Source organism: Aricia agestis, chromosome 4, assembly GCF_905147365.1.
Source record: "Aricia agestis chromosome 4, ilAriAges1.1, whole genome shotgun sequence".
NCBI lineage: Eukaryota > Metazoa > Arthropoda > Insecta > Lepidoptera > Lycaenidae > Aricia > Aricia agestis.
In genome coordinates this window covers 14668589-14681001 of record NC_056409.1, presented here as the reverse complement: position 1 = coordinate 14681001, position 12413 = coordinate 14668589, and the positions used below count along the sequence as shown (strand labels likewise).

Below are 12413 nucleotides of genomic sequence, written 5' to 3'. Positions count from 1 at the left end.
GGAGCAGATTCCGAGCTTCCAATTATAATATAATATTATATACAAGAATTGCTCGTTTAAAGATATAAGATTCACTGATCCATTTCATTACTTTTTATTACTTATTTTTGTTTACTTTACTGCTTAGTTTTAACTGCTGAACTAGTTATTAAACTTGCCATTTATAATTTTCAAGTTACCAAAACTGCTATTTACAACTGCCTCTTTAATTCCCTTAATAATTATATTTTTACTTTCATAATTAATAATAAAATTAAAATAAAATACTTATTTAATAAAAAAAATAAAATACATTTTTTTCTTACTTTTGCATTATTTAAACGGTACGGAATCCTTCGTGGGCGAGTTCGACTCGCATTTGGCCGATTTTTTTTCTTTACGCAGAAACAGCTCTGTGGTTGACGGTCGTCGCCATTAGGGTGAAGCTAAACGAGCGTAATTTTGTGAGCCGTGATTAGTATGAAGAATAATTTACGCGACCGAAATTCTGCGACTCACGAAATTGCACTCGTTTGGCCTCGCCCTTAGGCCTGGGCGTTTTGAAAGCGCGTTAGCAAAGCGCGCGCTTCAAAACGCCCAATGTGTACCAGCTCTCAGGTTTCGGCCAAACTGACGCGTCAGTAATGTAGGACGCGGGACGGTAGCGACTGCAACGCGAAACTGGTGTGCACACCTGCGCGACTACGGTGCGAAACCGTAGATTATTCCCGCTCTGCCGACGCGAACGTCCCGCGTTGCAGACGCTCCTCACTCCTGCTTCACAGTCACTTTGTCGCGTAGGTTTGGCCGAAGCTTTAGTCGGAGAAAAAAATTGTAAGCTTTTAAACAGTTTATTAGGAAATCACAAAATTCACGTCATGGTTTCATTTTATGTGCGCAGTGCAGCTACATTTACTTTTTCATGTTGGATAGTATCCAGTCCATGTATTTGGAGACGTCGGTGTAAATCCCAGGGTAGTCGGTCCCGCAGCGCATGGGTCCGTGGGAGGATATCCCGTACTGCACCACCCTACGTCCCCCCTTGTCACCAGTCTCCAGCATCAGAGGATCCCCGGAGACGATGCCGCAGGCATCTTCCGCTTTCTCATCAGCGCAAATGTGGTTGACGCTTATTTTAGGGGTTTTTGAACTCCTAAAAAAATACAGTGCGTTTTTAAATTTTCAGTGAGTTCAAATCCTAATTCCTAGCGAACAATAATATGTGTTCTTGAATTCATGCAAATTTTGCAATGATCTGCTTGTGATCTGATGCAATGATTGCAATGATCTTCTTGGGACCAGTTAGTAGAAATGACTATATTTTTTAAAATTTCATTGAACAGGAATATGTAGCGTCCTATCTTTGTTCTGCTGTTTCTGCTATATTATGTGTGAAAAGTAATTTTTTAATTAAGTATAAGTATAACAAAAATTAACATACTTTTCATATTTCTTGACGCACTCATCTCTGGTAACTAATGGAAGGCTGATTCTGTTTAGTTCGCAAGAGTTTGCGCTCCTGAACTTCCAGCTTGCGAGAGTCGCTGTTTTGCCGTCGATGGACACGCTCCTCAGTGTGTTCGACACCGGGAGGCATATAGGAGCCACGTTTTCTGGAAAAGTTATCATACAAAATGTTACTTAAAAGTTAGCGAAAAAGTTATTTTAAATTATTCACAGATTTTCTTTTATTCATAGAAGATCATCAATATTGCATGCAAGAAATATAGGATTTGAAGAAAAGGTTCTTCGTTTTGTGGTAAGTCCACGCTTTCGTAAAAGCCTAAGTCCACTCTAACTAAAATCGCCTGTAAATTATTTCATGCGTCACTTTTTAACCCCCGACAAAAAAGAGGGGTGTTATAAGTTTGACGTGTCTGTCTGTCTGTCTGTCTGTCTGTCTGTCTGTCTGTCTGTCTGTCTGTCTGTCTGTCTGTCTGTCTGTCTGTCTGTCTGTCTGTCTGTGGCATCGTAGCATCCAAACGGGTGGACCGATTTTGATCTAGTTTTTTTTTGTTTGAAAGCTGATTTAATTGAGAGTGTTCTTAGCTATAGTTCATCATCATCAGCCTGCTCCATGCTGAAAAATCGCGGTTCATCTGGTTCGTGAAGGGCCGATTAGCAACTTGCAGTCGTTTGGTGGGCTTTATTGCATTCTAGTTCGTGACATTTATGAATATTTAAGTACACATTAATGGAAAGTTGACCTAGTGCTGCAGCATCACCTGGTAATCAATAGGATACCCAACTCCTCACCAACTTAGAGCAATGGTTTTTTGTTTGGGCTCAATTTAATTCCGACAACTAGTAAGACGTAGATAACCAATAAATTTTTGCATGCTGCTACTGCAGCATCACCTGGATTCTATAGGAGCCGAGCTCCATATTATTATTAACCCAAAGTGGAGGTTTCATGTTTGAACTCATATTGACGGCCTCATCCAAAAGGACACTCCTAGATGGTATTCATTGGGATATAATATTATCCTGTTGATAGGAATTATTCTGCACTATAACCAACACAACTTTAAAAATAAGTATATCTCAATATTCTTGTTGTTATTAATTATGTTATTGTACATAATATTAATGTAACTGGCCAACTATAATTATATGTTTTGTTTGACCTGTAATAACTAACAGACATCTAATGCTAAGTACTCACATACGGTTTTGCTCGATAGTTTTACTCGAAATCGAGCAAAAACCACCGTGTGGACCGCAAAACCACAATAGACATAACTACCAGTAGTTCGACTGCAAAGAAACGGACAGGTTTCAATATCTGTCAAATTCGTCGGGTTTCACTAGGATTATGAACGGATTGTGCCTCGCGCTGGCTGATATAATTTATTTTTAAATATTTAAAATAAAGATTTCAAAATTGGATTCTGACGATTTTAATCACATGTGCCAAAACACAAACAACAATACGACCAAAGAGGAACACGTCCATCGAATATGTCATATTTTTAAATTCGTAGGTAACAAGTTAACAACCCTAGCGACGATTTTCATCATAATACGTCAAATTTAAAAATTTCAACATCAGTTCTAAGTCGGCATACTCTATCATTCTGTCTACTCTGGCAAAACTCACAGCTCGAAGGCTCGCATCGAGCCAGTTTGAAGGCTTGAATCGAGCCGGCTTGTCAATTTTTTTGACACTAGTTTTTATTATTCGTAGCTAATTTCTTTCGAACAGGAGTAAAACTATCGAGCAATGCTGAATGTGTGTACGAAAGCCCGAGCCTTGGTTTTTACTCTACTAGCCTTGCTCGATCGAGCAAAACCGTATGTGAGTACTTACACTTAGATAATAATTGAAGACATACGTGGATTTTTCCCTTATTTTTTAAACACAAACCTTGAATATCTTTAATTAACAAACCTTCTTTAATTAATTTTTTCAGCCATATTTTATGCAAAAAGATAAAGTTTTCAAATTGTTACCCATTTCATCCACTTACGCCTCTAGTCCACCGACGCTGCGAACTGCGAAATATCTGCGAAACAGGAATAGAGCGAGATGCAATATTATAACGCATTGTCGTGTGGCGGATGAGACAGTAGGTTCGACGCTGTTTCGCAGTTCGCAGCGTCAGCGGACTAGAGGCGTTAGGGTCAATTCGGACCGCAACGCGACGCGTAGATATGCATTTCTGTATTGAATTGCGTCTCACGTAATAGAAGTCTGTCAAACCATACAATGAAATGGATGAATCTACGCCTCGCTTTGCGGTCTGAATCGACCGCGTCTATAATGATTAATTACATGAGTAACGTTGTCTTTAAAAGCTTACTAAAAGTAAAGTCGATCGGATCGTGAAGGCGCAGAAGAGCTATGTTGTTGTCCACATTTGGTTTTGAAGTGAAATCTTCATGGACTATAGCCTCTTCTACAGGAATATCCTAAAAAGGGAAAAACATAATATTATAAAGACTCCAAGAATACACGAAAAATAAAATAAAATAAATCCTTTAAAATAAACTGGTTGCTTTGTCAGGTAACAGGTAGGTAGATATAATATTCTAGCTGACACTCTGCTTTTGGAAAATATCGAGTTTTCATGAAATAATAGCTTGTTCTATCAAAAGTTCTAATTACCGTAACGCATGCTGTTTTCGGCTGCACACCCAATTAATAACATGATTTGGCACATTACAAGTTAAAGGGTCACTTCTCCTTAGCGTGTGCCACGGCCCATCAGCGGTCCCACGTCGTTAATGTTAGTGTGCCGCCGATGAAGCACGTGAGTATCTAATTACCGTAGCTTTGGTTGCGAACTATTCTTATTACTTACCGTAATCTTATTTTGCTACTTGATTTTTAAATAATTAGATTGTATGTTGATCATGTCAATCTAGAAAGTAATTTGGCCTACGTACTTTGCCCTGAGCCAGTTTTTGCAAACTGTGTCGGTTTTCAGAATTTTCAAGAAAATCTAACTTTTTCTAATTACCGTATACTAATAATACCATATGTTTCTAATTATAGACCTGGATCCCAGAAGGATAAGACATAACTTACTCTCTGATGGATAAAACCATAGGTTATTAGTAGTGCCTCGTGTACTGAGAATACCTGCGAATTTGTGTAGCTCTAAGTGTGACACCTGGTCAGGTACCAGGAACCAAAGTGGACTAAAAACGAGTCTTACTTTACTTATTTTCAAATGGCTAATATTTATATATAATTTGTAGATTATTGTTCTGAACTAGTATCATGTAGTGTAAGACACTTTTCAATGACCAAAACTATTGCCAGACGTTTTAAAAATAACTTTGTTGCTATTTTTTTCAAAGGCATTATGTTTATTTTATAAATTAATATAACACCTTAGAAAACAATACGATATTGCAAGAATTTATTTTCTACTAGCTGTTGCCCGCGACTTTGTCCGTGTCAGCATACTGCATAGTATAATAACAAAGATGGACAATTTTCCCCTGTTTCCTTACCCAAAGGGTAAAAACGGGACCCGATAAAAAAGATATTTCAGCCTGTCCGTCTGTCTGTCTGTCCATATCCAGACTATACCTCCCCTTTCTAACATGTAGTGAATATTATTAAAGTATGGATACAATTGAGTATTTTTTGGTCATATACCTAGTCTAGTGCCTACCTAGTACCTAGTAGCCTAGTAAGTATATTAAATACACTAAACTGTGCAGTGTACACACTGTCCAACATAAGTCGCGGACACGACCTTGAGCGTTCGGACTTCCGAACAGAATCTGACTGGATGTTTTTGCATCCGCGAACGTCCGGCTGACGGATGCGGCTTAACAATGTTGTTAAGCCGCATCCGTTAGCCGCGAATCGCGACTCATGGATGGGTCCGATAATTTGATTCTAGCTTAAGGCGACACCTTGATAATTTGGATGTAGGCTGTAGCGATATCGATTTTTCTCAGCAATGACTAAAGCTAAGAAATTAAAGTTCATTGCCAGTATTCATCATGTCTTTGTCTTTGAATTACCCATAGCATAACACGATTGGTCAACTTTTATAACACAGAATAATCAATCATAAAGACCTCTGTAAAAAAAGGGATTCCTATTTTGCCAACAGAGAAGAGTGATTAAAGCTTCCAAAATTTTTACATATTATATTGGTTCAAGCATACACTTTAATTTGCCCATAGCTTATATGAAATGTATTTATAGTTTTTAAATTACGTGACAAAAACCATTTTGTCACATCAAAAACCATTTTGTCAAATCATGGAACAGCAAAAAATGGAAAGGGCATAAGCCCTTTCCATTTTTTGCTGTTCCATTGCTTGTTTACTATGAGAGACCGGCCCAGCCGCAATACAAAACAAGCAATCTAAAACGTATCCAACACGGTTTTTTACTTTAACGCTCAGGGTTTTTCAAACTTTCGGATCCACGAACCCCTGTTACAATTTCCAGGTAAGAGCGAACCCCTTACTAACTAATGAGAACACATAATAGTATTGGATCCGACCGTAAAATCCTGCAGGAATCGTTTTTTTCGATCAAATATATTTTAAAATAATTTTTAGAACGTATAGAGTGGATTAATGTTGGGTTGCCTTGTCAAAAGTAGCCGCAAGTACCTCTAATTAGGTTGAATGTTCATGAGATAAATGCATAATTTGCATGTATATTTTTTTTCAGTAAATTTTACATCATTTGAAAGAAAATTACGTGAGAAAATAAGGTATAAATGGTTGCCAGCTCTAAGTCGGCCGCAACCTAGGGTTGCCAGCCCGTAAACAGACATAGTTCTTCATCAAAATTGAAGCATCGATTTTTTTAAATAATTTTGATACCAAATTAAAGTTTTATGCATTTTGTACATGAATATCCATGGTTACCAGTTGCACGATAGCCGCAAACTGGGGTTGCCATCACTTTTGTATATGGCAAATGTTCAGGCCTACAATTATTATGCCTGGCATTATTTGAGTACGTCGAGAACTCGCAAGATTGCTGTTTTTATTTAACAGGCGTTTTTATTTTTATGTGTATTGTCCTGTCATTCCTCAATGTCATTCCTTCTCAATTCTCTTACTTTTCTATTGAATACACGCAAGTTTGTATTACGGGCTTTCATTTTGCTCAATTAGAGGTACTTGCGGCTACTTTTAACAAGGCAACCCAACATTAATCCATTCTATACGTTCTAAAGATTATTTTAAAATATATTTGATCGAAAAAAACGATTCATGCAGAATTTTACGGTTGGATCTTAGGATATAAAGTGTCAAAAGAGTGCCGCGCGTGCCTGCTAGTAATCAAGCCAACATTACGTGAATCTTGTCGCGAACCCCCTGCCGTCGAATGGCGAACCCCTAGGGGTTCGCGAACCCCACTTTGAGAAACCTTGCCTTAGCTGATGACGACAAGGATGATGACTGAAACAGGCAGTGTCGTGAAAATTTCGGGATAAAAGTATCATATTTCCTAAAAAGTAAAGTATTTCCGTACCAAATTTCAGCAAAATTGGTTAAGCGGTTTGTGCGTGAAGAGGTTACAAACAGACAGACAGACATTTTTACACATTATGAGTGAGTGAGTGAGAGTGAGTATAGCTCCATGTAGAGCTTCACAAATTCGAAGGTATTCTAAGTACTTAATATGTACTACTGAGAACCTAAGGTTTCATCCATATTGTGATAGTAAGTTGTCTTATCGCTCTGGGATCTGGGTCTAACAGGTAGGCACTTGACTAGGTATATGACCAAAAAATACTCAATTGTATCCATACTTTAATAATATTCACTACACGTTAGAAAGGGGAGGTACAGTCTGGATATGGACAGACAGACAGACGGACAGGCTGAAAAGCACTTTGGTTCCTGGTACCTGACCAGGTGTCACACTTAGAGCTACACAAATTCGCAGGTATTCTCAGTACACGAGGCACTACTAATAACCTATGGTTTCATCCATCAGAGAGTAAGTTATGTCTTATCCTTCTGGGATCCAGGTCTATTACCGTTGTATGAAAAACTAATACGTACTTTTTTATCAATTGAAGTTTTCTCGCGGTTTTCATCGATTATTATTATCATGAATGACTCTATAATAATACTAGCTTTTGCCCTCGCTTTGCTCGCGTCAAGAAGTATTATTTTATACAATCTTTCATCCCCTATTTTATCCCCTTAGATAGGTAGAATTTATCAAAACCCTTACTATTTTAGGTCATGGTAGCTTTATGCATGCAAAGCACTGACCTCCATTATACAAGTACGCTGGACTTCTGATAGGTACCTTTTAAAATGATAACTAATTTATGTACCTATTTGAAGCGAAATCAGCGCCCCCAATGCGGGGGAAGAGAACTAAATCTGACATAAAAATGACGTTTGAAAGTCGCCATATTGGCGCTGATAGCAGTAGTGAGAGTACTTGGAACTAATACTAGTGATGACAACTAATAACGATTAAGCGGCCATTTGCAATTTACGTCAGATTTAGTTCTCTTCCCCCGCATTGGGGGCGCTGATTTCGCTTCAAATAGGCACAAAAAGTATGTGGATACCATAAGTCCAGCGTAGTTGTATAATGGAGGTCAGTGATGCAAAGTATCAGCCCGATCGGTTTAAAATTGACAAAGTTTCATAGCCCTTTAATAGTAGAATTGATCAAAAAACTTTCTTAGCGGATGCCTACGTCATAACATCTACCTGCATGCCAAATTTCAACCCCATCCGTCCAGTAGTTTTGGGCGGTGCGTTGACAGATCACTATGTCGATCAGCAACCTTTGAGTTTTATATATACTTACTGAAAACGTGGACCCAATCGAGGGTTTGTAGGGTTTAGTTAGGGCGTGCTCTAGTGCTGCCAAATTGCTAAAACTATTGCTTGTCGAAATTACTATTGAATGACTATTTTATCGTCAAATTATAATACCTGAATATGAGATTCGCACTGGTCTAGCTGGCAGTCAATGCTCATACACTTGTTGTACTCTCCGACTCTCACGCCAGCTATGTTTCTGTTTCGAATACAGTTTGCTGCCGTCAAAATGTACCTCGAGTTGATAATGGTTCCAGTACACTGAAAATCGAGGCCGTCACCTGAAAAAAATTTTAGCGGTTTGTAAATTTTCTTTGAAGAGAGCCAAGAATATGACAAAGCTGAAGAAAAGGCTACCAAATATATATTAACCATTTAGCCGCCACGGTCGAAATAATCCGACAAATATTTTCGTGCCCATTTCGCCAAGGTCGGATATTTACGACCAGTACCACTACTCGGTTAATCTGCCTTTTTTTATTTGATAGCACTGTATTATATTAATATAATGTTTATACTTGGTAAATAGTTAACGAAGTAATCATTTACAATTGATTACACTTTAGTTTCTTAATTAGAAGACCTAAAAATAATGTCTAAAGTTAAATAAATTACCGAAAATATTCTTAGAAAAGTGTATTGATGTCCAACGCCCGAGTCGGAAAAATCCGACAATAGGGATGGGACATAAACAATGATTTACTGATACAAAAATCCACGTAAATTAAAACATTTCTGTTTTTACTAACTAATTTATTATTTTACTGAAGAAATAAACGTGTTTGTTTTACTTAATTTATAATAAATATAGTATAAAAATTTCAGTGATTGAATTGACGATTCGCATCACTAGCCTGCATGTTTAGAAATGAATGTTGTCAGCAAACCCTGCGCCACAGTCGAAAAAAGACGACCGCTTCTGACGTCATAAGCGAGTGCCGCCTTCTAGAATTTTCCACTAGTGTTGTACTTATGATGATGCTATCGATAAATGTGATTGTAGTGGATACTTAAATTAGAAATAAAATTACAATAATTTACAAAGTAACGCTTTCCTATCTGTCTGTCTGCTACGACATTTAGATGAAATTGTATGCGTGTAAAGGGGATGGGATATCGATCTACTATTGAAAATCTATATTTGCAGTAGGTTATATATTTAAATAACTCAATTATTTAATCCGTGGAAACTATGAAAAATAGTATTTGAAATGTAATAACAAATATCGGGAATTGTGTCACTTCACTATTCAAGCTCAAATTCATATACTAGATATTAGTTTATACTTTATATAAATTATAAATAAATTATCGACATCGAAAAAGATTAGTATTGCACATCACTATTTGTTGTAGGTATAAATTTTTCGATTTATGGTGCCGGCGCTAGAGGCACGACAATTGATTTTAAGCTCGGCGGTTAAGGCGGGGATTAATCTCAATCCAAAATGAAACCTTGCACACAACCGAAGACCAAGCGTATACGCATCGCAATAAGATTCATTTTAGCTTAGCATAAATCTGTTCTTGCATAAAGCGGATCTTGTCTATTTTTCATGTTTTTTTTTTAATATCTTTGGAAATAAACATTAAGAAACAAAACTGTTCGGTTAAAGAGATTTTAATATAGATTTACTAACAATTTATTCAAATAAAATGTATAATTATCCTAGTGTTAATACTTATATTTCGATGAAATAGATTTTTATCGGAGGTTAGTTTGTAAATTAATTACAGTCAAAGTATTACGCTTTATTAAAATGTTTATGGTTTAAGGTATTTTAAATATTGTGCTTTATATCTCATATTTTTAACACTTCGTTAGTATATTGGAACTAGGTAAACCGGGAGTCACGGAATAACAAATTGGGGTTTATCCTCGCCTTAAAGGGTTTAATTAAAATATCCTGTGAAACATTTATCGAAGTTTTAAAAATGACTAAAATGGCCTGAAATAGAGACTCTATAAATGGAAGAAAATGGTCTAAAATAATATTAGCTAATAAGTTTGCCCTGACTACTTACTAATTAAATATAAAAAACATGATTATTGAATTATTAAGAAGTATGGGCCATACATCGATTAGCAAAAGCACCTGAGTAGCACAAAGATTTTTTACATAACTCATAGTGTTTCTTTGTGACTTAGTAAAATGTGTAAAAAGTTAAACGGCTTTCTACTTACGAGTATTATAAGATATGAGGGCCATCCAGGGGAACTCGTACAGTCCAGCTGTGGGACCTTCGGCGAGACGCTTTTGTTCGATCTCGCCACAGGCGTCCGGCAGGAGTCCAGCATTTGGGTATACCTCAGAATCCACACTCGCAGCGTCTAAAATTTAAATTAATTCGTGATGAAAAACGGAATGGAGAAATTTAAATAGAAATAAAATTAACGGCTGAACTCAGAAACAATAATAATTTTTGATTACTGATATTTTAATGAAGATTTTGATATAATCACCGATTTTTTTGTCAAACTTAATATTAAATTAGGTAATCATTACCTAGGTAATAGGTATTGATAAGTCGCTGAGTACGGCTGTTGATTCAAAGGCTTCTATAGCAAATAAATAAAGCAAAACATAAATTAAAAGTTTTCATTCAAAACTCCTCAATAGGCTTATCTTATTTTTTAAGAAAAGTAAAAAATTAGTAGCTTCTTATAGTTTATTACTTAGAGTTACTAATAAAAATACTCACTCGCCTGATGCCCTCTGGCACTTACAATTAGTATACAAACAAGAAGCTGATATTTAATCATTTTTTTTAAATGTACACACGACCTGAACTGTGGAGATTGACCACTCAACTAAAATGAAGTGGACGACTCTTTATGAAATAACTTCGTATTGATAATACAATACACATCTAGAAAATCTACTTGGGATTCCTTTATTTATAATAAATAAAATCGGCCAAGTGTGAGTCGGACTCGCGCACAAAGGGTTCCGTACCGTTAAAGTACGGTAATAAATATATATATATATATATATATATATATATATATATATATATATATATATATATATATATATATATATATATATATATATATATATATATATATATATATAGGCCTATTTTTCGTCTTTAACGGTACGGAACCCTTTGTGCGCGAGTCCGACTCACACTTGGCCGATTAAATAAATTGTGTATTTCTGTTGCCGCTATAACAACAAATACTAAAAACAAAATAAAATTAATATTTAAGGGGGGCTCCCATACAAGTTACAACAAACGTTATTTTTTTGCCTTTTTTGCTCGTAATCAATACTGGCAGCACTTGACATTTTCATAAAGGCCTTAGTTATATTATGTCTACTTTACTTTAACGCCTCCGTGGTCTAGTGGTTAGAGCATCGCTCTCGACTCCGGAGGTCGTGGGTTCGAATCCCGCGTTGGAAACATGTTATTTCCAAGTTTGGTTAGGACAATGCAGGCTGATCACCTGATTGTCTGACAAGTAAGATAATCCATGCGTCGGATGGGCATGTAAAAAGTCGGTCCTGCGCCTGATCTCTCGCCAGTCGTGTCGGTCTTCCGTCCCACTGGGTTATGAGAGTAAAGGAATAGAGAGTGCTCTTGTGTACTGCGCACACACTTGGGCACTATAAAAAAAGTACTCCTGCGTACCTGGTCTGGTTTCAATGAAACCGGCCACCGTCACCGAAACCGGTGTGGGGAGTATTATTATTATTATTACTTTACTTTAATAATTTATAATAATACGAGCTTTTGCCCGCGGCTTCGCTCGCGTTAAGAAGTATTATTATATACAAAATTTCATCCCCTATTTGAACCCCTTGGGGTTACAATTTATCAAAATCCTTTCTTAGCGGATGCCTACGTCATAACACCTACCTGCATGCCAAATTTCAGCCCGATCCGTCCAGTGGTTTTGGCTGTGCGTTGATAGATCACTATGTCAATCAGTCAGTCACCTTTGAGTTTTATATATATATATATATATATATATATATATATATATATATATACTAGCTGTTGGCCGCGACCTCGTCCGCGTGGACTTCAGTTTATAGCGCGCGATGTCAACAAAATTGGTGTCAAAAGCTTTTATAAAAAAACCCTGGTACCCCTTAAATCAATACAGCTGTGCAGTGTGCACACAATAAGTATTTCATTTTTTTATA

General features: G+C 36.7%; 1 protein-coding gene across 1 annotated transcript; it reads right to left on the bottom strand.

Moving 5' to 3' along the window:
* Window positions 1–814: 814 nt before the first annotated feature.
* On the bottom strand, window positions 815–11096 carry LOC121726106 (CLIP domain-containing serine protease 2-like). Its single transcript, XM_042113339.1, has 6 exons — window positions 10963–11096; window positions 10445–10591; window positions 8374–8540; window positions 3783–3891; window positions 1421–1592; window positions 815–1132 (listed from the first exon to the last, which is right to left on the bottom strand). The coding sequence occupies exons 1-6, from the start codon at window positions 11021–11023 to the stop codon at window positions 892–894; spliced, it is 897 nt and encodes a 298-aa protein (XP_041969273.1). The 5' UTR covers window positions 11024–11096; the 3' UTR covers window positions 815–891.
* Between the last annotated feature and the right edge of the window lie 1317 nt (window positions 11097–12413).

Excerpts from the sequence above, each read along its gene's own strand:
- LOC121726106 (XM_042113339.1), bottom strand. The coding sequence starts at position 11,023 with ATGATTAAATATCAGCTTCTTGTTTGTATACTAATTGTAAGTGCCAGA. Across the intron at positions 10,592-10,962 it reads TGCCAGAGGGCATCAGGCGA|ACGCTGCGAGTGTGGATTCT; the intron begins GTGAGTATTTTT and ends TTTAAATTTTAG. Across the intron at positions 8,541-10,444 it reads CCTCATATCTTATAATACTC|GTGACGGCCTCGATTTTCAG; the intron begins GTAAGTAGAAAG and ends AATTTTTTTCAG.